At 36.5% G+C, this 25,179-nt stretch overlaps 2 protein-coding genes and 1 pseudogene across 2 annotated transcripts; 2 read left to right on the top strand and 1 right to left on the bottom strand.

Moving 5' to 3' along the window:
* Positions 1-10,197: 10,197 nt before the first annotated feature.
* Positions 10,198-12,196, top strand: LOC120193652. Its single transcript, XM_039196088.1, has 2 exons — positions 10,198-10,475; positions 10,890-12,196. The coding sequence occupies exons 1-2, from the start codon at positions 10,246-10,248 to the stop codon at positions 12,184-12,186; spliced, it is 1,527 nt and encodes a 508-aa protein (XP_039052019.1). The 5' UTR covers positions 10,198-10,245; the 3' UTR covers positions 12,187-12,196.
* Positions 12,197-12,590: 394 nt separating this feature from the next.
* Positions 12,591-19,219, top strand: LOC120193489 (annotated as a pseudogene).
* Positions 19,220-19,840: 621 nt separating this feature from the next.
* LOC120193478 (MOB kinase activator-like 1A) lies at positions 19,841-24,357 on the bottom strand. The gene is made up of 7 exons (XM_039195965.1): positions 24,244-24,357; positions 22,972-23,020; positions 21,939-22,047; positions 21,556-21,649; positions 20,705-20,838; positions 20,341-20,504; positions 19,841-20,163 (listed from the first exon to the last, which is right to left on the bottom strand). The coding sequence occupies exons 1-7, from the start codon at positions 24,264-24,266 to the stop codon at positions 20,089-20,091; spliced, it is 648 nt and encodes a 215-aa protein (XP_039051896.1). The 5' UTR covers positions 24,267-24,357; the 3' UTR covers positions 19,841-20,088.
* Positions 24,358-25,179: the final 822 nt, after the last annotated feature.

Genomic DNA, 25,179 nt, shown 5'->3' with positions numbered 1-25,179 from the left:
GATAAAAATATATTTAACATTGATTAAACAATCACTTTAGCATTTGTTCTTCATTTTGAGCATTTTAACCTTCAACCTTTTTGTTTTGTTACAAAAAAAAATCACTACGTGAATGAAACACTTAGTCAACAAACTATCAATACTCTAAAATAAGGGTCTTTTTACACTAAAATGAAACTTTGGGAGTCAAAATACTCCCAAACTATAAGGGCTAAAGTGACTATTAGTTAAACGTTTGAGATATTTTTTCCATAAAATAAATTGTTAGGGCCAAAATTCTTCAAAAAGAATAGGGGCCAAAATGACTATTTAATCAAATGTTATGTTTATTTTTTAGCATTATGTCATTTGAGAAACCCCTATTAGCTTCTCAAATCCTACGTTGTTTCTATATGTGAGTTTCCAAGTGTTTAAATATGGCTTTTAAACATGCATTTATTGAGTAATTGAACATAAGGCTAATATATGTGTGCCTTGTTGCTCGACTTGTGTTCTTGTTCGTGCAATTATGTGTCTTTGACACACCGTGCACATTTGTTATTTTTGGACAAAATTCGTATAATTTTCATATTTTTATCTACTTTTTTTTTCATTTCAGCCCAACTTCAAAAGTTTTGACAATCTGTTGCCACATCGTAAAAGACGTATCCTACGAAAAGATTCTTTCTAAAAAATGTGTCGTGCATAAAGCGTCTTTAACTTACGTCACATAAAAAAGATGTTGATTCAAGAAATAAAAAAAAATATATGTTAGAATAATTTTTTTTAAATATGTGATATTTGAGTAAAAAATCAATTTTCATTCCTTCTTGTACAAAGGAAAAGAATTTCCCTTTTTCCATTGATATTATACCATCGTGTTAAATAAAAGTGACTTTGTGATCAATTATGTGGTGCAATGATGAAGGACGCTCATATTAATTTATCTTGTATAAGTTTAAATTTTGACATTTATTTTAGAATATGATATCTTTATTTAATCAAAAAATAAAATAAAAGTTTTGACTTTTATAAAAACGATTATATGATATATATTGACGTTTTTCTCAATAAATTACCGGTTATCGGTATATTTATCGATCTAACACTGGTCAGATTATATTTTTTGATCTAACACCCGTAGCAGTAAAGTGCGCCCCCTGAACTGCGCTATAAGCTGATTTGGCGTCACGTGGGTATAGCGCGCCCTCTGACCCGCGCTATACCTAGGTATCTAATACGTGGGGTATAGCGCGGTACAGGGGGGCGCGCTATACCCCTAAATACCGCCCCTCCACACCCCAATTCTCCCTATAAATACCCCCATCCTCAATCACTTTTATCACACCAAATTCTCTCAATTTCTCTAAACTTCTCTCAAATACTCTCCCTTTTTAAGGTATATTTTATAATATTTTTACTATTATGTATATAATTTATTTAAGTATTTAACTTTATTTAATATTTTACTAATATAATTCTTTTGCAGATATATAATGGAAGACAGTCTACTTCGCTCGGATGAAAATCATATATCTCTACACTTTGCTGATACAGTAACATTCTCAACACTTACTGATACGGTAACATTTTAAAGTTTTAATTTAATTTAAATTATTAGTAATAATTAGTTGATTTATTTAATGCATGATTATTAGATTAAGAATTAAATATCTCGACACTTTGCTGATACAGTAACATTTTAATGTTTTAATTTAATTTAAATTATTAGTAATAATTAGTTGATTTATTTAATGCATGATTATTAGATTAAGAATTAATTTTTGTAATTATTTATTTTTAGAAGAATGATCGTGTATTAGATCCTTTTATTAGAAATCTTAAGTTAGTGATACACAACTGTGTCTTGCCGTATTTATTAGAGGCTGGATTCAGTTACATAGGTAGATATCAGGGTCACTGTAAGATAGAGACAGACCTGATTTCTGCCTTAGTAGAGCGGTGGAGGCCGGAGACCCACACATTCCATCTTCCGTGCGGAGAGTGCACGATCACGCTTGAGGATGTTTCTATGCACCTGGGGCTTCTGGTGGATGGAGATGTGATATCGGGGATAGCTTCCGATTCTTGGACTACTTTGTATCGGGATAGTCTAGGACGTGTCCCGGAAAATTTTATCGGAGGTAGGATACCGTTAATTTGGTTAGATGCCAATTTTCGGGAGTTAAGCGCAGACGCCTCTGAGGATGAGGTTAAGATGTATGCACGGGCATGCATACTGCAGCTGATAGGAGGGTTGTTGATGCTGGACAAATCGCGCAACCTAGTTCACTGCATGTGGTTGCGACATCTTAGCGACTTTCGTCTCGCCAGATCATTCAGTTGGGGCTCGACAGTTTTGGCTTTGCTGTACAGGGAGATGTGTGGAGCCACTGACTACAGGCGTAATGCTATCGGCGGATGTCTCCTACTGCTGCAGTCTTGGGCATGGTATCGTTTGCCCTTTTTATGTCCCGTTGTGAAGAACACATTCGTATTTCCACTACTTCTGAGGTAATTATAAAACTGATTTTGTATATTATAATTTATACAAGCGTATAACAATTTTTTTTCTTGAATAGATGGTCTACTGATAGGAAAAATCATCAGGAGCTACCTGATGATTTAGAAAAAATTAGGGTGCTAATCGATCAGAAGGCTGACACACAGGTATGAATTTTAATATTTAAAAATCGATTTTAGATTATAGTTTATAATTAGATATTATTATTTGATAAAAATTATATATTATTTGTTTTAGTTTGAATGGGTGCCATATTCTACTGATGATGTGAGGGCGGTGATCCCACCTGAGTTGAGGGGTCCATCAGATGTTTGGATGGCGATGGTCCATCTGATCTGTTATGCGACCGTCGAGTGGCACTCCACTGATCCCGTGCTCCGGCAGTTTGGTTGTTTTCAACCAATTCCAGAAGCACCTCACAATATGGACGAGTTTTATAGCTTAGATAGACGCGGCAAGACAGATACAGATTGGCTGGTGAGGCATCATGAGTGGGTCGTGTTGTGGGAGGATCGACATCGGCGCCTTCCACGTAGAGAGCCCATTTTTACTGACTTCTTGATGTTTGTTGAGGATTATTATGAGTGGTTCATCAGTAACGGGAAATCGTTTCTACTTCCCGAGGATGCACGAGGGCAGACCTTTCCACGATGTCGACAAAGACGTTCACCGACACAACACCATCGTCCCCCGACTCGTAGACGGAGAGCAGGTGCTTTCGGTTCATCCCCAGCTGCACCAGCAGGACCTTCCCAGCAGCCACCGTAGCCATATATGATGCCGCCATCGCCTTTCCATTACCAGATGTTACCGCCGTCGCCTTCACCTGGTTTTATGACCCCGTCACCGTCACAAATGACCCTTCCTAGAGGCTATTATGGGTCTATATTTGTAGATTCGACTTGGGGTTCATATGTTAGATATTTGGCAGGTTCAGCCTCATCATCCATGGCCGCAGCACAGACACCTTCTGTACAGTTTTCACACTCAGCGATGTTTGGGTTTTCCCAGTTTTCACAGGCCGGTAGGATAGTCAGTCATACACCTCCAGGGTCCTTATTCTATAGAGGTGTTTCATCGTCATTAGTTCCTCATCAACCTAATGTACCTGCTCAGGACGATGACAACGACGACGACGATGATGACAGTGAGGAGTCAGAACCAGTGATACGAAGAAATCCTCCTCGAGACCGACAGCCACCGCCCTGCGGAACACATTCTCGATGCAGGCATCGATATATTTTTTTTATTATATTTGTATTTACTTAATTTTGTTTAATTATAATTTTTTATTATTTCTCATTTAATACTTACTTTATTTTGTTAAATTTATTGGACTTTTTTAATATATTTCAGTTAATTTTGTTTATTATTATTTAATATCAGTTATTGTAATTTGGTTATCATTTACCATTTAATTCTTATTGTAAGTTTGTTGTATTTAAATACCAAATTGTTATTAGTTTGATAAAATTTAATGATTGTGTTCATTTTTTTAATCTTCATCAGCGATTATCGAATGACATAAACTTGAAGTAAATGCAATTAAAATACAAGAATTATTATTTGATAAACAAATACATCATTTCCTCATCAATTGTTACTTGATGACAATAGAAGTGGACATGTTTTTTCTAGTGTGTCATGGGTTTCTACAATGGCCACATCTTCTGTCTTGTCTAGATCTTTCTCGAATATCCATATCGTAATGAATTCGATTAGATTTTGGACGACCACGCTCCCTCAATAAACTCAGATTTGGTATAAAAGGAAGCCAGTCTTGACGTGTATACGAGCAAGCTGCTATCACATGAGAGCATGGATACTTCAGAGCTTGAAAAAACTCGTAATCGCACGTTATGTCCCTTAGATTTACTCTTAACGACACAGCTTCAATCCCTTGAAGAGGTCGCAGCAACTCTGTGACACGAAACATTTCATGCCTTATAGAGAAGCTTGTTACAGACATTCCATTTGATGCATCAATTTTTTTCTGTAGATCTGCAACTAATCTAGGGTGATAGACATGACCGCCTTGCATTCAGGTTTAAGCTTGTCCCCCGAGCTTTGTAAAAAGCGCCCCCAAACAAAAAAAAATATGTAGTTTTTACCAAAGCCGCTACAGGTAAGTGACGTGCACCCTTTAAGGTTGAATTGATTGCCTCAGCCAAGTTGGTCGTCATGTGTCCATATTGATATCCACTATCATATGCGTTCGTCCACATTTCTTTATCGATGAGGCTGATGTAATCGTATCCTTCCTCGTTCTTCGCCCGCAAATCTTGAAGAATTGATTCAAACGTTCGAGGAAGTAGTTCGTAACCTGATCAAAAAATGTATAACTTACAAACTTGATTTCTTTGCAAAATTAAAATGATCAAAAAATGTATAACTTACTAACTTGCTTTCACTTACCCATGCGCACAATTAATTGACGCTCATCATTATTCTTGTACCTTCCATGATAGTTCGCAGCAATGTGTCGGAGACAATACCTATGTTGGACAAAGGGTGGTTGCCACATTGGACCCAAAGACTCCATTGCTGCTTTGATCCCAGCTCCGCGATCTGAAATGACACAGATTTTTTCCCTCGTAATAACATGTGTACGTAAATTTAGGAGAAAAAAATCCCAAGAATATGTATATTCTCCTTCGACAAGAGCAAAAGCAACTGGAAGAATGTTGCGATTGCCATCTTGGACAACTGCCAATAATAAAACTTGCTTGTATTTTCCATACAAGAAAGTAGCGTCGATCTGGACCACAGGCTTGCAGTATTTAGCATCATTAACGTACTGTGGGTAACTCCAAAAAACTTGATAGAATTGGCATCGATCGTGAAGAACTCGATCATTATGGTATGCATAGGAGGTTTCAAAGTCCACAATTGTCCCAGGATTCAACGTCCGCACCAGCCTAAACCAACCTGGAAGTTCGTTGTAAGATGCATCCCATTCACCATGAAGTTTGACAATGACATTTTGTTTTGCCAACCAAATTTTTTTATAGGAGACAGTGAACCCATACTGCGATTGTATAGCTGAAATCAACACTGCAACAGCTATATGAGGGCTTGCTTTTACCATGGGCATGATGGCTTGGCATATCACTTCAGAGTCCAAGTTGGGGATGATCTTGGTTGACCCCTCCAGCACAACATATGTGAGGATCGTTGTATACTGTTAGTTCCCATATGTTGTTTTTCCTCTTCATTTTCGATACGCGAACCATCCAATTGCATTCGTTTTCGCATCGAGCATAGTAGCATACATATTTTTCGATCGTCGATCGGTTGACTCTGGACTGAACAGAATTACGGATATTGTAATTTTTGATAGCCATCATCGCTTATTCTTTGCTTGAAAACTCCATGCCTAAAGATAACTCACCATTATTTATTGATGAGTAATATCCATAGTCACCGAGATGAGGCATATTCGCAAATTCTGGCCCATACATTGCACTATAATCAGCTTCATACATGTGTGCAGGAGGGTCAGTTTGTGCCACATTTCCTGGAACTTCATCATCATCGGAGTTGAATTGCGGTGATTCTGGGTGAATGAATAGTCCAGTCTCAGCACCATCCGCACCAGGCTCACGAAGCGGTTCTTCTGGTGGAGATGATGGTTCCTTCATGCTCTCCACATTTAGGTCGAAAAACCTACTACTTGCACGCCTTCCCCTTGAACTGGAAGTCATATCGACATTCAGATCGAAAAAGCTCGCAGTCGAATACCTCCCCTGGAGCTTGAAGCCATCGTGTCAAATGGAAACTGCACAGATGGTTGCGTCGATGACATCTCCATATGGTCAAAGAAATTTGCAGATGAATGCCTTCCCCTTGAACTGGACGCGGTGTTGCCATACAGATTGTTCGTGGACCCACCTCGGTACATATCGTAAGGAGTTGCGGATGAATGTCTCCCCATTATGGCATTAAAATCATTACACATTACTGTAGTCGGGCTGTCAACTTGTTCAGCCAGCTCATAGTGTGAGCTTAAAGATTGACCCCGAACAACACGCACTTGAACAAAATGTGCGTACATCTCAATAGCGGCGTCTGAATAATTACTTTGAGCTTCAACTATCATTTGAGCATCATCATTGTTCGAAAGTTCGAACGCTGTATAAGTTAATGGCAACAATGATATTGGAAATCTGTACTGCAATGACGACATTCTTCTACTACTTCCAACATGAATCTTCCTCGAAATCTTCGTTTATTAGCTCCTCAAGAGTTATGTTTCTCTTGAATGATATTTTAACACACTCATTTGATACGAAAACAACGTCGGTTTCATCTTCTCGAATTTCACCATCATAATAAACAATAGCTGAAAGTCGCGCCATTCTTTGAGTTTAAAAGTGCGACAATATTATATCTGCAAAAAAAACTGAAACAAACCTGATTAAATAAATTATATATGAACGAAAATATAACACAAATTTTTTTTTACACATCAACGTAAATAATTTAAATAATATAATTTTATATTATTACCTGCACCGCAAAACTATTTCGACGTATGCTCCCGCTTTTCAATTTTACAAACATAAAAATTAATTGAAAATAATTAGTATAATATTTTTTTAAATAATGATAATAAACAATAAGTATAATTAAAAAATTATAACAAAATTACCTTATAACGAAAAATCGCAGGAACTTCTAAATCAAATATGAGAAGATTGCCAGAATTATTACTCGTTGACGAAATTATTGTATTAATTTATAAGATAGGAGAGATGCAAGGCGATGTGAGAACCGGAGGAGTGTATTTATAAACATATAAGGCGTGGTACATGCACCGCGTTATATGTAATTATTATATAGCGCGGACCAAGGACCACGTTAAATATAATTTTGGTTCGGCGATCCGTGCTATACCCCTACGTGGCGTATAGCGCGGTACAGGGGGCGCTATACTCCAAGTGGCGCCAAATTAACATATAGCGCGGTTCAGGGGGCGCGCTTTACTGCTACGAGTGTTAGATCAGGAAATATAATCTGACCGGTGTTAGATCGATATATACCGATCACCGGTGATTTTTAGGGAAAAACACCGATATATATTACTTCAATAATTATATATATATATATATATATATATATAGATATATATATATATATATATATATATATATTATGATATATATAATATCATATTAGCAATAAACGTTTATTGTTACTCAACGATTTTCGTTCAAAAAATTTATTTTGATAAAAATAAATAAAACAATAAGGGTTAAAATATTTTTCAAAGGAAATATAAGACTATGTGATTATTATATCAAACAATAAAGATGAATATTAATTTAACATTTGTCTTAAATAATAATTAACCTGGTTAGGTTAATGTATTTACTATATGATGATACTCATACTCGATAGGTCAATTACTCTTTCCACTTTCTTTATTAGATTGTGATTAATATGTTTACGCCTTTGGTTTTAACGAAGTATAATAGAGTAAATGTGTTCCACTAAACTTTATAAAATCTAATATTTGAATTATTTTTGTAAGTTATAGTCCTTTTTCATTTATGTTGGATTAATATCATAACCGAAAAGAGTCTCACTTGGACTATTCAAAGTACAATAATTATTTACTTCAGTAAGTATATATGTTGCGAAACCTTAATGAATCAAGTATATACGTCTTGATATTTTATTTTTTAAACTTGAAATCTGATGTTGAATAGTATGACTTTTAATTATTTAAAAATAAAACACGAAGTTTTATGTTAAGTAATTGGTTATTGTAGTAAGTTAATATAACACATTAATAGTCTGAATAAGGATCAAGTATTAGTCTTATATAAACATAGATGTTTTAGAGTTTAGGGTTTAGAGCCACCGACCACAAATCTCATGCCTCGGAGGTTATTGTAGTAATTGGTTATTGTAGTAAGTTAATATAACTCATTCTGCGCGGAATATATTACTTCCCAATTGCAAAATGCAGCTAAGCATGTAAGTTACAGTGTTCTGAAAATCTTTCATTCAAAGTCACTCCACCACTAAGCTTTGATTTCTTCCTTAACATAACGATGTTCTAAGATTCATTTCTTCGGCCAGTTAACGACAGAGATGTAAATAGGCCGTAGCTGAGCTTGAACATGAGTAGGGATGAGCATGGGTTGGGTTTGGATCAGGTTTCGGCCAACCTGAACCGACCCGACCCGATTCAAAGAATATATACCCTTCATCCGATCCGACCTTTTGAGATAAAACCCGAAATAATAATAAAATATTATTTTTATTCAATAAAAACAGTGATTTAATTGAAAATTAATATATAGAGGAGTATTATTATAATTATTCTTAAATATATAAGGTAAAATTATATTTTTTTGGGTCGGATATTTTTCACCTTAAACCCGAATCCGACCCAAACCCGATTTTTTTTTTAAAAAATCAACCCGATCTCGTCGGATCGAAACCCATCAAGTTCGGATCTCATGACCATCCCTAAACACGTGGAAGGGCCTAAAATTATGAAATCCAATATATAATTAAAAATGATAAATTATCTATTTAGTCATTCATTTATTATTTTGTTTCCGTTTTGGTCATTTTTTTACAAAATCATGCTTAATATTACATTTTATTTCTCTTTTGGTTATCCACCATTAAATGGCGATGATGGTGTGGTATTTTAAAATTATTTTTTCACTTTTCACTCTCTTATTCTTTATTATTCTTTTACAAGTTGGAGAAGGTTGAAATCGAACTTTGGCCTTCTTTTATTTGTTTTGTGTAAGTAGTTAAGTGTTTAATAAAATTTCTTGATTTTTTCTATTTAAAATTTGATGTATTTATTAAATAATTTATTAAACGTAATAAAAATAATAATTTACAAGCAAATTTATTTATTTTTACTTGTTCTTACAACTTAATATTTTTTAGTAGAGGCCTAATTCATATGTTCGCTTCATACCACTAAAATATCAAAAACGGACATGAGTATTACAATAATATATATATAATTTAGTTTTTACCGTACTTTTAACATATATATATATATATATATATATATATATATATATCTATAATATATATATATATATATATATATATATATATATATAATTATTGGGACATGTAACATACGTATAAAAATATCACATAATATAAGGGGATAAAATAATAATTTAAAAATCAAAGCCAAAAGAAAGAAGAAGAAAAAGAACAGAACAAATATTTATCAGAATTGTCCCCACTCCATCCACCCTATTTAAAATGGATGAGTACAAAACCTCTAAGCGATTTCGAATTCACTGTGCTTAATGGTAGATGCCAATTATATACCCACGATTTCAAAATGGACATAACAAGGTTTGCTTTGCCAAACCAAAGCTCTCGAAAATTCCACACCACAATGCTCATATTCTATTATATATTCTCAACAAAACACTACATTGTTCAATGTCACCCTCATGAATATCAACCTCTACCGTCACCGATCTTCCTAGTGGTCATCGACTGCCGAATTCATTACCCAACAAAATCTTTTCATATTTTCTTCCACTACTTTGTCTATTTCTACTCTCTCTCCGCATTCAACTTACACGAACAACACTTTTTTTTCTTCATCTAAGAAGCTGAGAACCAACATGGCAGAAGACAGCTTTGAAGTTCAAAACACTGAGGAACTAGTCCATGCACCTGAGCGAAATGAGCATCGGGTAATCGTCGATGGGTCGACCTTTGACGATGACGGTGACGCTGCCATGAAAATGGAGATGGCCAAGGAAGCTTTTAGGGCATATTCAGGGCTTGAGCATAAGCCTCCGAGACATGAGATTTGGGTTTGGTATGCGTATGAACTGTGCTCTTACTTCGTTCATACAGTTCTTATACCTATTGTGTTTTCTCTAATCATCAGTCAAGTAGTTGATGAACCTACTGAGCCACGCCGGAGTCCTAAGGGCCTCACCTGTATGGCCGGTGAAATGAAATTGTAAGTCTTAAGTTATCATAGGTATATTTTAAAGGCATAATACTAAAATTTACTTCTACTTTTTTTAAAATAGTCATTTTAATCTATATTTTTTTATCTTTGAAGTATTTTGTCTCCAATATTTCTTGAAATAAAATGCCCCTGATTAGATAGAAATATTAGTTGACTAATTATCAACTCTTATCGTTAATATGACAAATCTTATATGTAAAAATGATGATATGATATGTGTTATATATCACTTTGAACATGTAACATGTGTTATTTTATCACTTTAGACATATTTCATATATCATATAACTACTTTAAAAACATGTCATGTGTCATGTCATCCCTTTAAATATATAATATGTGATACATAAGCACTTTGCACACGTGGCATGTGCAATTCATGTTTTTTGCGTTTAATTACAGGTACGATCAACTTACACGCAGTTCAATATCAGTTGGCAATTCAAAAGTTTCACCCTTAGAGTGGACTTCAATCTCTTGGGCAATAGGCTTAGTTGTGGCTGCCCCGGTACTCCGTTTCATTTCCACCAACCTCGACCATAGCCCGAACCAGCAACTTATTACTGGAGCTGCAACAGCCCTCGGAGCATTCTTTTGTCTACCTGCTGGATTCTTCAAAGTTGCATGGATCTTCCCCGTATATATTGCTCCTATCGTGGTTGGCATCACCATTGCTACAGCTTCCCACACCCGCCATCATGGTCTAATGGTCCGAGGCTTCACCGGAACCTCCCTTCAAAGACATGAATTCCCAGTTAGAAGAGGTTTCTCAAGTTGGCTGTCGCTCTGTGCTACAGCCGCCGGCTGCATAGGCTCAGCCGTGATTGTATCGTTTGTGTATTATATGCTCCGAATTCATGAGATTTTCATCGGCCTGTGGGTGGTCTCCATTTTTAGTGGACTAAAATGGCTAGCCGGAATAGTTTATGTCATTGCCTTGAGGCCTGGGGAAATCGTTACTTTTCCTGAACCAAAATGCCATTTTCTCTCCCCTCTTAAATATCATCATGGACTTGGAAGTCTTATAATTGTGGGTCTTTCTTCATTCACATCAATGTGCATTTTCACCGGAGGTGTACTTTACTTGGTCGGTGAACTCTGCCTCAAGCCGGTGTTCTTGTTCTATTTCTGGCTCATTTACTTCATTTTCCCTTCGGTTGCTTTGCCGCTGCTGCAACCGGTTCAGCTTGTTTTAAAAGCAAGTGCTGTGAATATGCATCTACTGGGACTCATTTTATCAATGGTAACTTCAGGAACAGGTTTCCAATTCCGAAACCACAACTGGAACAGACACCATGTACTGATTTTCGCCGCGGTGCAAGGCACATCGGCAGGTGTGTTGCATGCTTTCGGGCGAGTTTTGGCGATGGACTGTTCACCGGCTGGTAAAGAAGGCGCGTTTTCAGTTTGGTTATCGTGGGTGAAAATGGTGGGAACTTGTTTGGGCTTTGCTGTAGCGTCAGGATCCGCTGCTGCGAACGTCGGGACTTCTTTTGGAACCGCGTTCTGCACCGCAGCTATTGCGATGGTGATATCCATTTATGGGAACATTAGCGATGTCGAAGGAGCAGTAGCCGCCGGACATGTGAATGAAGAGGGCTTGGATGATAGCAATAGCATGAGCATGAGCATTAGCGACGTTAATGGCGATGCGAAGAAAGAGCCTGCGGGTGTAGCTGTGAGCGCGGAAGCTGCTTAGTAAAAAGGAACAAGTAAGAGAGAAAATAACTGGAGGATTTTCTTTTACACTCAAATTTTAATCTCTCTTCCGAGTGCTAAAAGAGTCCACGTTGGTAAAACAGACAATAATTGAGCTGTAACTTATCTTTTTTCTAAAAAAATTGTAATGTATCTTTAAAAGGAAAAGTGTAATGTACAGAAATAATTATTTCTATTTTTTTATAATCACATACGTTAATAACACACAATCTATAGTCTCGTAGCATATTTATGTTAAGGTTTCTTCATTAAGCTTTGCCGGCCGCCACCCTCCCTACGTACCTGACTTTAATGGTCTCCACCTCAACTGCAAGTCCAACCATCTTTTCTTACCTACTTGTAAAAACCTTAACCTTTTAGTCTTTCTCTATCTCTTCATCTTCAACAAGAATGCCGAGTGAAAGGCGTATATGGGTAGTTCCATTCTTCGGGCAAGGCCATCTCTTCCCATGCATGGAACTATGCAAGCATATAGCCTCTCGCAATTTCAGTACTACTTTCATCATTTCCTCTAATCTCTCTTCTTCAATACCCTCTTCCTTCTGTGACCATCCTCTCATCGAAGTTGTCCAAATACCCACTCCGCCGCCAACTCTTCCACCTGAGCTCAATCCCAACCATCCCCATGCCCATAACCACCACTCAGATTTAGCTCAGGGCATTGCAAGTCTGCTGGAGAATGCCGCCGTACCTGCTTGTGCCGTACTAGACATTATGATGGATTGGACAGCAGACATTTTCAAGAAGCATAAGATCCCAACAGTTACATTTTTCACCTCGGGTGCATGTTCTGCAGCTTTGGAGCACGCCATGTGGAAGGCTCGAGTTGTGGATATCAAGCCTGGACAGACCCTTTTGCTTCCTGGATTTCCTTAAGAAATGGCTTTGACATGTTCTGATCTTAAACATGGCCCCCTCCTGGACCGCCTCCTGGGGTTGGGAGCATCGGGTTTCCCCGTCCGCCTCCATGTTGCCAAGGACTCAGTTCCATTGATGCTCAATACTTGCTATGATCTTGAGGGTCCATTTCTTGATTGTTTAGGCATCCAAATTGGGCTTTTTTACCCCACTGACACCGTTTATTTTTATTTTTACTTTTCTAACACCGTTCGACCAATATTTCCAAAACTAGCACCCTTTCTGCTGAGTTGGCAAAGGCGCGTCCCCGGGGGCGCGCTTTACCCGTGTTTTCGCTGATTTGGATGCCACGTGTGAAAGGCGCGTCCCCGGACGCGCCTTTGCCATATCACAGACACGTGTGAAGGCGCATCCCCGGGGACGCGCCTTCCATTAAATGTCATTAATGCCCCCATCCGTTTTTCCTAACTACCCCTCCTCCCCTATATAAACCCCCTCAACCCTCACTCATTCTTCACACCAAAATCATCTTCCCTCTCTTATATAACTCAAATTCTCCAACTATTTGAGTTTTAAATTTGTTATTAGTGGTAAGAAATTTATTTTATGTAGTATTTTTTTAAATAGTTATTATTTTTTATATTAATATATTTATGTAAATATATTTTATTATTAAATAATATTTATATAATTATTATTATTTAGAATTATTAATTTTTTTTGCTAATTATATTGTTTGTCTACAGTTATAATGGAAAACGAAATGCTGTTGCGATTGGATAATGATCATATCTCCAGACATTTTAGCGATATGGTAATATTTTTTATAATTAATGTAATATTTAAATTATTTTATTTTAAAGTTATATGAATTTATATTAATTTTACTTTTTAAATATATATTAGGATGCTGATCGTATTTTAGAAACTTTTATTAAAATCCACGTATACCGACACCGGAACGTATTTTGCCATATTTGGCTTCTGCTGGGTTCGGGTATATTGCAACAATTATAGGCGGTTGCAAACTCGAACCTGTCCTAATTTCTGCACTGATTGAGAGGTGGAGGCCCGAGACACACACTTTTCACCTTCCGTGTGGAGAGGCAACAATTACGTTGGAGGATGTCTCTATGCTCTGGGGCTTCCGTCGACGGAAATGATGTGTGGTATGGCGGATGGTGATTGGCAATCAATGTGCATTGATTATCTTGGCTGCTCCGCCAGAGTTTAATGGAGGTAGATAGCTTTATCTTGGTTGAAAGCTAATTTTGAGGTTTTAAATGAAAATGCTTCAGAGGATCAAGCAAAGGCATTGCTCGGGCATATATTCTACGAATAATTGGAGAATATTGATGCCCGACAAATCTCGCAACCAGGTGCATTGTATGTGGTTGCGGCATCTGATCGATTTTGATGAAGCTGGAAGATATAGTTGGGGTGCTGTTTTTGGCATTTCTCTTTAGAGAAATGTCGGGCGACGAATTATAAGAAACTGCTATCGGTGGATGTCTTCTGCTTCTACAATCATGGGCGTGGTTCCGCATGCCTTTCTTATGCCGATCGTGAATGAACCATACGTATTCCCCTTATTGTTGAGGTAATTTTCGAACTAAATTTTGATTTAAATATTTTCATTAAATATGGTGATATTTAGTTTATATTATATTTCATAGGTGGTCGATGAAAAGAAAGGACCATAAAAGTATACCTACTGTTTTAGAGGAATTCTTTACTTATTGATACGAAAGCTGGGTCTGAGGTGTTTTAATTGTTTAATTATTAATATTTTAATTTAAATGTTAGATATAATTAGAATTTTTATTATTTGAATTGTATATTTATTTCAGTTTCAGTGGATACCTTATGCGAGCGATGAAGTGAAAGCTTGCATCCCACCCCACCTTAGAGGGTCATTAGAGGTATGGATATCGGTTATACCTCTTATGTTATGCTATTATTGAGTGGCATCCAGTTGATCGCGTGCTCCGTCAGTATGGTTGTACGCAATATATTCCTGGAGCTCCTAGAAATTTAGACGACGTGCATAACATAGATAGACGGGGAAAGAAAGATGTTAACTGGGTGGTGAGACACAGAGATTGGATTGCGCTTTGGGAGAACCGATATACACTGTTGGCCCCTCGACAATATTACGCTGAAACTGGTCATATGGTTACGGATAACTATATGGACTGGTTTAATGAAAATGGGAAGCCGTTTCTACTTTCGGCGGAAGCACGAGGGGTTAACATTCCTAGGCGTCGAGAAAGACGTCAACCGTCTCAATATCATCGTCCCCCGACGCGTGGACGGAGAGAAGGCGCTACCGGTTCTGCATCAGTCCCACCACAACATCCTTATTCGTCGATGCCGCAGGGGTACATGCCCAGCCCTCCACTTCATATGCCAAGCCCACCAGTTTATATGCCATCTCCGCAGGGTTACATTCCGAGCCCGCAGGGTTACATTCCTAGCCCGCCAGGTTACATGCCTAGCCCGCCAGGTTACATGCCTAGCCCGCAGGGTTTTATACCATATGGAGGTACATTCCTACTGAACTTTTTCCGCTCACGTATACATCATTTCAGCTTTCAAACGATGATGATGTTTCTATGATGGTTGATGCTCATATGGGGAGTTCACAATCTCTTATTGAAATGTATGCCACTTTTATGAGGTTCGTGTAACTCGTGGTCTCTCATATTCCTCTCACTTTGGCATTGCATATCAAACTGATCAAGTTGATAGCCCGACACAACTTATCTGTAATGATTTCACATCATAATGGCGGATCCAACGCCATATACCATGCCATCAAGTTCAATAGGAAGGCATTCATCTGCAACTGCTTATCTCAACCCACGTGGCTTCACCAATAATCCATATGGCAACATCTCTTCTACTTCAAGGGGCAGACATTCATCTGCCAATGTTTTCGACTTACATATGGAAATGCCAACGAGACGACAGTCTATTCACATCCCACATGATACAATGGCCTCAAGTTCAAGGGGAGGACACGCAAGCGGAACTTATTTGACCTCAACATTGGATTATCGGAGGAACCCTCATCTCCACCAGAAGAACCTCTTCGGGAGCCAGGTGCAGATGGTGCTGAAACGGGATTATTCGTTGAACCTGACTCACCACAGTTTAACGTACATTCTGATGATGAGCGGATGACGTTCCGATAAATACAACACCAGCCGAACTTCCTGCACATATGTATGAGGCTGATTATGATGCAATGTATGAGCCTGAATTTCCAGATCTTCCTGATGTTGGAAACTATGGACTTCAATCATCAGTCAATGACGGTAATTTACATATGGAATGGAGTTCGCATCGAAGGAGGAAGCAATGATGGCAATAAAGAGTTACAATATTCGTAACTCAGTTCAGTCCCGAGTTGATCGATCTAACACGGAGAAATATGTCTGCTACTGCGTCCAACGTCACAACGGATGTCAATGGATGGTCCGTGTATCAAAGAGGAAGAGGAAACAACTTATGGGAACTAACCAGATACAACGGTCCTCATACATGTTGTGCAACAGGTATAAACCAGGATCATCCCAACTTGGACTCCAACATTATTGTCAAGCAATCATGCCCATTGTGAAGCAAAGCTCTCATATAGCTGTTGCAGTGTTGATTTCTGCTATACAGTCCCAATATGGGTACACTCATATAAAAAAGCGTGGTTGGCAAAACAGAATGCCATTTGCAAACTTCATGGCGAATGGGATTCCTCTTACAACGAGCTGCCCAGTTGGTTTCATGTTGTGCAAAGACTTAATCCCGGGACAATTGTTGAGTTCGAAACTCAACATCATTACGTGAATGATCGAATGGTTCGCGATCGCTGCCAATTTTACCGAGTCTTTGGACTTACCCTCAGTGTAATGCAGTCAAGTACTGTAAACAATTGTCCAAATTGATGGTACTTTCTTGTATGGGAATACAAGCAAGTTTTATTATTGGCTGTGGTCCAGATGGAAACCGCAATATTCTTCCTGTTGCGTTTGCCCTCGTTCAAGGAGAAGACACTGAGTCTTGGGCTTTTTTCCTTAAAAATTTACGTTACATGTTGTCACCAGGGAACGAGTATGCATTATTTCAGACCGAGGAGCCGGGATAAAAGCAGCAATGGACTCTTTGGGTACAATGTATAGACCTCCACATGTTCAACATCGTTATTGTGTCCGTCATATTGCTGCAAACTATTACGGAAAATACAAGAAGAACGATGAACGTCAGTTAGTCGTGCGGATGGGTATGTTACTTTTTCCCAATTTTTCTATCAATTTCTTATTACTTATTTATACTTCATATTAACTATTACATTCCTAATGACTTAGGTTACGAACTCTTACCTCAAGGTTTGAGTCGATGCTACAAGAGCTGTTTGGCAAAAATAAGAAGGGTGCGAGTACATTATGGACATCAGCAAAGAAATGTGGACAAATGCATATGACGGGGGGTCGCTATGGTCATATGACAACAAACTTGGCTGAAGCAATAAATTCAACCTTAAAGGGGGCGCGTCATTTACCAGTCACGGCGTTGGTCAAAACGACTTATTTTCGTTTGGGTCAACTCTTTGCAAAACTCGGTGGACAAGCTCTTACTTGGATGCAAAACGGACATATTTACCACCCAAGACTAGTAGCCGATTTACAGAAAAAAATGGCTACATCAAATGGGATGTTAGTTACAAATTTTTCTCGCACCCGTGAATTGTTTCGTGTAACCGAAATGCCACGTCCGCTGCAAGGGATGAAGCTAACTCTTTCAGAGTTAATCTGCAAGAGAGGTGGTGCGATTGTGGTTTCTTTCAAGCACTCAAATATCCATGCTCTCATGTCATTGCTGCTTGCTCACATTCGCATTTGGACTACAAAAATTATGTTGATCCCGTATACCAACTTTCACAAGTTTTCAAGGTATATGAATTTGAGTTTCCGCCCATAGGAACGAAAGAGACCCAAATGAGATTCAAACTTGGCTTACAATTGTCCCAGATCCATTGCTATTGAGGGACTCAGGTCGTCCAAAATCTACTAGAATACATTGTGATATGGATATTCGGGAGAAGTCAACAGAACAAAAACGATGTGGGCATTGTAGAAACATCGGGCACAATAGAAAAAAATGTCCAGCTCTGTTATCATCATATAACCGTTAACTCTTATGTAATTAAAGTTTTTAAATGAATGTTTTTTTTTCTAATAATTTAATGTTATTGCATTATATAATTTGTCAATGTATGTACACCTAATAATTTTTTTTAACTTTTAAATACATAAATATATTTATATTTATTTAATATAATTTAATATTATTAGTTATAATTTTTACATTATATCGAAACATTTACATAATAAATCGAAACATTTACATAATATATTATTAATTTATAATAATAATAAATAAACTATTTATTATAAAACAAAATACGTGTCTGCTGAGTTGGCAAAGGCGCGTCCCCGGGGACGCGCCTTTCACACGTGGCATCCAACTCAGCGAAAAACCGGGTAAAGCGCGCCCCCGGGGACGCGCCTTTGCCAACTCAGCATAAAGGGTGCTAGTTTTGGAAATATTGGTCGAACGGTGTTAGAAAAGTAAAAATAAAAACAAACGGTGTCAGTGGGGTAAAATCACCTCCAAATTGGCAAACCAGTTTGGGGTGTTGGACCCTTATTGCCCCAACAGTTCTGGAAATCATTCGACTCCTTGCTTCACGATCGTGAAATTCGAGCCAACAGGCACTCTAACGTAACCGAAGATGAAGTGATGGAATGGTTAGATTCAAAGCCACATGGATCAGTCCTGTACGTGTCTTTTGGTAGTGAAATTGCTCCCACCAAGCGAGAACTCGAGCAACTGGCTGATGCATTAGAAGCCTCAACCAGGCCATTTGTTTGGGCAATCCAACATGGCTCGGGCCGACCAGATCCACCACCTGAACCACTCACTGAACAAGAGAGTTACTTCCCACATGGTTTGGACCAAAAGGTTGGTAAAAGAGGTCTAATAATACACTGATGGGCACCTCAGTTGCTAATATCAAGCCATTGATCAACGGGTGGGTTTCTATCACATCGTGGATGGAATTCAACGGTGGAAGCTATCGGACGTGGGGTGCCATTACTGGCATGGCCGATCAGGGGTGACCAGCACAGCAATGCCAAATTGGTGGACAAAAAGAATGTCATTCATTATTTTGGACGAGAAAATCTATTAAGATGAAAGTTATAACGGTAAAGAATGTTACATTTTTACCATATAAAAAAATTCATTTAAGTACGTTGAATTAAAAAAACATATATAGATGCTTTTATAGGCTTTTTTATATAATAATGCATTGGTTTTAAAATTGTTGATTTATAATTTGAGAGAAAACAATTAAAATAATTTACTTAAAAGATGTATTGTTATTTGTGAAAACAGTGATTTAGGCCCATCTCATTCACATGCATTATATTTTAAAAGTAGATATAGAAAACATCATATTATTATTTTGATTTATTTGATTATATTTGAGTTATTGTAGAAAATATAATCCTATTGCTTTCGTTTTTTTTTCTTTCATTGAGTATGAGAAATTGAACTTAAAATTTCAATTGAAGCATTTTGAATAAGATATACACAATAAAAAGATTTTCAAATCATTGTGCTTACCAAAATTATGACTTTGTTAAGTCACTTCATCTATTACATTTCACTTGCACTTTGTTCTAAAGAAGAAGAACCAAAAACAAAACAGGGGATTGATTAAATGGAAATTAAGACTTTGATTACTTTCAAGAACAAGCTGCTTTCTTTTCGGAAATGCTTGATGCAAGACATTCAATGGACATGACATGAAAACTTGCATTTATAACACAGAGATATAGATTTAGAGACACCTGTTATTCAAATCCCCCTGCCATAACAGTCCTTAATCTTATTAGAACTTGCATCCCTAAAATAAAAGAAACTAACTTTGCCAGGATCTCAGGAATCGAACCCTATAAATTTAGTAGGGAACTATGATGGATCCTATGAGCTCTTGCAGTGGGGCTAGCTCTTTCTTGTCAATCAGCCCAAATTCCTGCACATTCAAAACAACAATCTCATTAACCTAACAACTTCCTACTCAACTACGCCTACATTCTTGCCTCTTAGATACAAAGAACATTTCAACACTACTTGGCCCATAACTCAAGTGGTTAGCGGGCGGTGAGGGTCGAGGTTAAAATCTTAAATAATAATGGAGAAGAAGACTTACACAAGTGAACAGTATGAAATGCTTGAAGCATGTGTTCAAATGCGCCTCCTCCTTAAGGCTCACAATTTTCTGGAAGTGAGAGTGATAAATGTGGGCATATACACGGAACAGCCTTTTGAATATTGTCTTCACCACATCTTTGAAGTTTGGAGGAAATGGTGCACCTAGAAAATTTGAAATGTGCAATAACATATATAAATATACTCAAGATGGATGTGATACAAATAATTTCATATTACAGAAAGCTAATCATCACTATTGTCTGCATAGATAAACGATTATCTTTCTCCACATGATTAATGTCCGAGTCGGACTTCATTGTAGAGAATTAAAGAGGGTTAAGCACATGATATGAAGATTTTACCCAGCTTTTGAGGAAATATTGATTCATCATCCAGTTGTGTTTCAATCCAGTCCATTAGATATTCGACATATTTTGGGGCAGAAACCTCAATAGGTTTCTTGATTTGCACACCATCTGCCCATCTATATTCATACCTGTACAGTTTTGTAAGATAGAAAATAATCAAGTCCAGAAAACCCAAGAAATACACTTCAAAGATTTATAAAAATGAGTAGCCTAAATTATTAAGGTGCACAACTGTAAGCACCGAATTATTAAACTGATTGATCAGGCAGCGTAAGGTAAAAAAACTGAACATGAAAACAAAAAATTTAATTACCGGACAAATTCAAATGATTGCAAGGACTTCAACTCATAGAACAATTCTAAACAGATTTTTATTTCTTTCTAATGACCTTTGAATAATATAAGGCAAAATTCAAATTATTGCGAATAGCAAAGATGAACCGGCAATAATAATGAAAACAATACTACCAAATACTAGGACGAATGAAATCAAAGGAAACATGATGCATAGCTCACTCTTCTCCGACTAATTAAACAAGACCATGCTATATATTATGATTTAATATTAAACAAGATTTGGCAAGATATATATTTAAAAAATTAAATGAAATTTCCATTTATTTTTCAAAGATATAAAGAGCCTAACATTTAGTCAAGGGAGTCTCAGTGTATCTTAATTCCTTGAACACTTCAAACATCCATCCCTCATTTGAAAGAAACTCTTTTAATACCATCAATAGATCCAAACATAATGTAGGTATACAGAATAACGAAATATTTAAATTTATGATTGTGCAACTATTTTATTGAAAAGAACTAAAGGAATAAAGTGTTATATATCATACTTGGGGCCTGCAGTCATTGTAGGACAGTTCTCAGGAGTACAAAATTCAGTCAACGTACCATAGAGCAGATTCACCTGATTGAAGAAATCCACAGCTGAAAAAGATCAAACAATCATGCTTTAGCAATAAGCTTCAAAGAAATTTGGAAGTGACCTAGAAATAGAGAAGAAAATGTACTAAAAACTGTCTAGAAAAAGTCAGCTAATGAATTGAATACAAATAAATTAGCAGTTGTGACCATAAGTAACAACATGGTTATACAAAAGTAGAATGATCATGAATAGATTATATACACAGTTTTACAAATATATTGAATGGTTTATATAGGATGTTCTATCTGCGTGTATGCGAGTAAAAAAGGAAAGAGGGGAAGCGAGATATACTGTTGACTGCAAGCCATTCATTTAAATCCTCCCCAGGGGGTAGCCTTACTGCTTCCCTTAGGTTTCCGCTACCCAGAGTAGCATCAATGTGCTTTTTAAGCTGTGCACCCTGCATTGTGTTAAGATAACACTATGAGGAGAACTGTGAAGACTGCTAAGCCACTGATATAGAAGAATGAAGTCCAGAAAGTAATTTATAATAAATAAATAAAAACAATAGATAAGCCAGCTCCCAAGAAGTTAAGAGGAAGCGGAAAATGGCTAATCAATTAATGTCATCTCAGCCATACAGCATTACTAACCATGTTTGGACATAGATACTTGTTTAGTAGAAACAAATTATCACATGTAGTACGTGCATATAACGCCTTCTGACATTCATGAGTGGCCCCACCTGTAGGACCGTCATGCATGCCAGAGTAGCATCGAAGTTTGTAGAATTTCAGCTTTGCCACTGACAATTCAAGTAAACACTGTAACGTAAAGTTATTTATTTTTTTAATATATGACTTCAAAAGTGATGAAATCTAGAAAAAAGATATATGAAGGTATGGTGCAGTAAATTCTTCATAAAGCAATAAATAACAAGGATCAGGAACAATGACAACCATTTAAGTAGCTCGAAACCCCAGTTGAAGAATCAGCAAAAAACATTATTGGATCAAGGATACAGGAGTTTCTTTTCTTAGTTTGTTTGCAAACAAGGCCAGCCTTCCAGGGTCATTTTTTAGATTTTTGGAGGCATTAGATCTTAAGTGTCAAGTTGTGTTTGCATTGATTTTATTTCTATTTCTGAAAACTTTCTAATAGACTTCCAGCATGCTAAAGCTTCATGCTCACACCCAAGAAGTTCTAGTCATCAGAAAGAGGACACAATTTACTTCCCAAGAGGGAAAATTATGAAGGTGGTCAAATTAACAATCCAGATTAAAGTACAGAGTAAGAGAACATATCACATCAAATTCTCACAGGCAGGAGATAAACATTACTAATTATGCTTATTAAAAAGATAAAGAAGGAACAAGTAACCAACCTTACTTCCAGAAGGTGCACTTTTTTTGGGGCGGAACGTTCTCTGATTTCTGTTTTCAGAGCAATTTATTATCAGGAAAATCTCAACTGAAAAGGTAATCAACTATACTGCTAATACTTGGTAATAGAAATTGGAAAAGTTTACACTTCTAGAATAGGAAAGTTCAATGTTTCACAAGTTCCTTTGTGTGTGTGTGTGTCTATAACATTGAAGGTATTTCATATGTGTACTGGATGGTACATTAGGATTTCAATCAAAGAAAATATTTTAAAAAATACTTTTCAGTACGTTTCTCGCTTTTCATAGGTGTACTGCATGGTACATTAGGAATTCAATCTTTGAATATATATATATATATATAATAAAAAAGCTTTTCAGTTCGTTTCTCGCTTAATGGCTTGAAATAATATACAACACTTATCATGCATACATGGACACGTGTGGAATGGTTAAGAGCAAGACAGAAGGCCCAAACTCGTATCTTCTTGAAATCTATGGAAGATCTGCATCCTTTGAAAATGATCCTAGGAACTAGTTTTTGGAAAATTAAATAGATCCCATTAGATTACATTTGTACATTCGAGTTACTTTTCTTCCATTTTATTCAACTTTCTCAACTTCATTCCTCCACCACAAGTCTTCTAACCGTGGCAGCAAATTGCCAACAAATCTAGTTTGCCACTCACTCAAAAGAGTTCAGCTTCATGATACAAAGCTCAAGTTTCTCAGTTATGGCAATATAATTTTTAAGGTTAAAAAGAACACAACCAAGAATTTAGAATAGCTTGACCTTTCTAAGGTTGTCATTCAAGAAAACAACCAAGGTTACATAGCTTTTAATTATAGTTGCACAATAGAATCATAAGCAATCAGAACAAATCATTAATAGCTTAACACCAGAAGATTAAGAAAAGTTCAACATGCATTAAGATTCACCATGATGCTATTAACATAGTCACTGATCTAATTGACCTCCACGTGAACGAGTTGACAAAAGCACATCCAGTAGTTACAGTTAACAAGAGAGTCAGAATCAGGTAGGAAAATTATGGTGATAGATGGAACATTTTCAAAATTCGAATTAAAATTTAATAAAGGCCAAGAACAAAAACAGAATTAGCGCGTTGATCTTGCAAAATGATAACAGATCTGACATACGATTTATCAGCAACAATTCGAAATAAGCAAATAAAAAAATTAATTAACGGGAACATAAGTAAGCTTCTTCTGAGAAACTTTAAAAAAAAAAAAGAAGTGGAAATGAAATTTCACCTGCCCAGACCGAAGAGACTCATGGTTAGAGAGACACGGAGAAAAGGAGGCTTTGATTCTCGTTTCTTCGGGTGGAGAACTGAAAGAGAAGAAGCCTCTTTCCCGTACAAAAGGTTTAATAAGCTATTAATCTGTTGAGTGTTGGTAGAAGAAGGTCAAAAAGAATGGTGGGGGTGTTTTGTAATTTGGAGACAGAAACGGCTGGAGCCCGGCTTGTCTATTGTTACGTGTGGTGTCAGGGTCTTCCAATAGATTATATTATATTGGATTTATATGCGTTGTTGATGTGTTTAGACACTCTAATTTAAATGATTTTATTTTTGTTATTTTATCTTTAACAACATTATAATTTAAATAGAATTTGTTGTAATTAATTAACCAAATGAAGTATTTGGTTTAGTGGCTTAGACGCTCCACTATCAACCCAAAGACTCAAATTTAATCTTACACCAACTCATATTATTTTTAATTCTAACACGTGTCAGGAATATATGTTGACATATATCACCTCCTGATTCAATGATTAATTTATTAAATTAAAAAAAATTAAGATCAAATTAATTAAATGTATAAATATTGAGGATCAAATATGTAATTATATCAATTTTATTTACTGTCACATCAGTACGTTTGTTAAATGTTAACAACTAACTTGATTGAAACCACTTAAATAGTTATATGATCATATTGACAAAATTAAAAGTATGACGATCATATTGATATCAACCCCATAATATAATAGTCATTTGAATATTTTACTTTATATTTAACAATATAAATTTTAGAAATAGTATTTTTTTCAAAATTAATGGTATAAATAATTAAGATATTATAATTTTTAGTTTAAAGAATTTAAAAGAACATAAGGATAAATTATTAAAATGGTAATTTTTGTTTCATTTATGTTCACTTTTTGGTAACTGATTTTTAAAAAAG

The sequence above is a fragment of the Hibiscus syriacus genome, unplaced genomic scaffold (genome assembly GCF_006381635.1).
Source record: "Hibiscus syriacus cultivar Baekdansim isolate YM2019G1 unplaced genomic scaffold, ASM638163v2 tig00116996_pilon, whole genome shotgun sequence".
In the NCBI taxonomy this organism is placed as follows: domain Eukaryota; kingdom Viridiplantae; phylum Streptophyta; class Magnoliopsida; order Malvales; family Malvaceae; genus Hibiscus; species Hibiscus syriacus.
The sequence above is the reverse complement of the archived record's forward strand: the minus strand, read 5'-3'. Positions and strand labels throughout refer to the sequence as shown.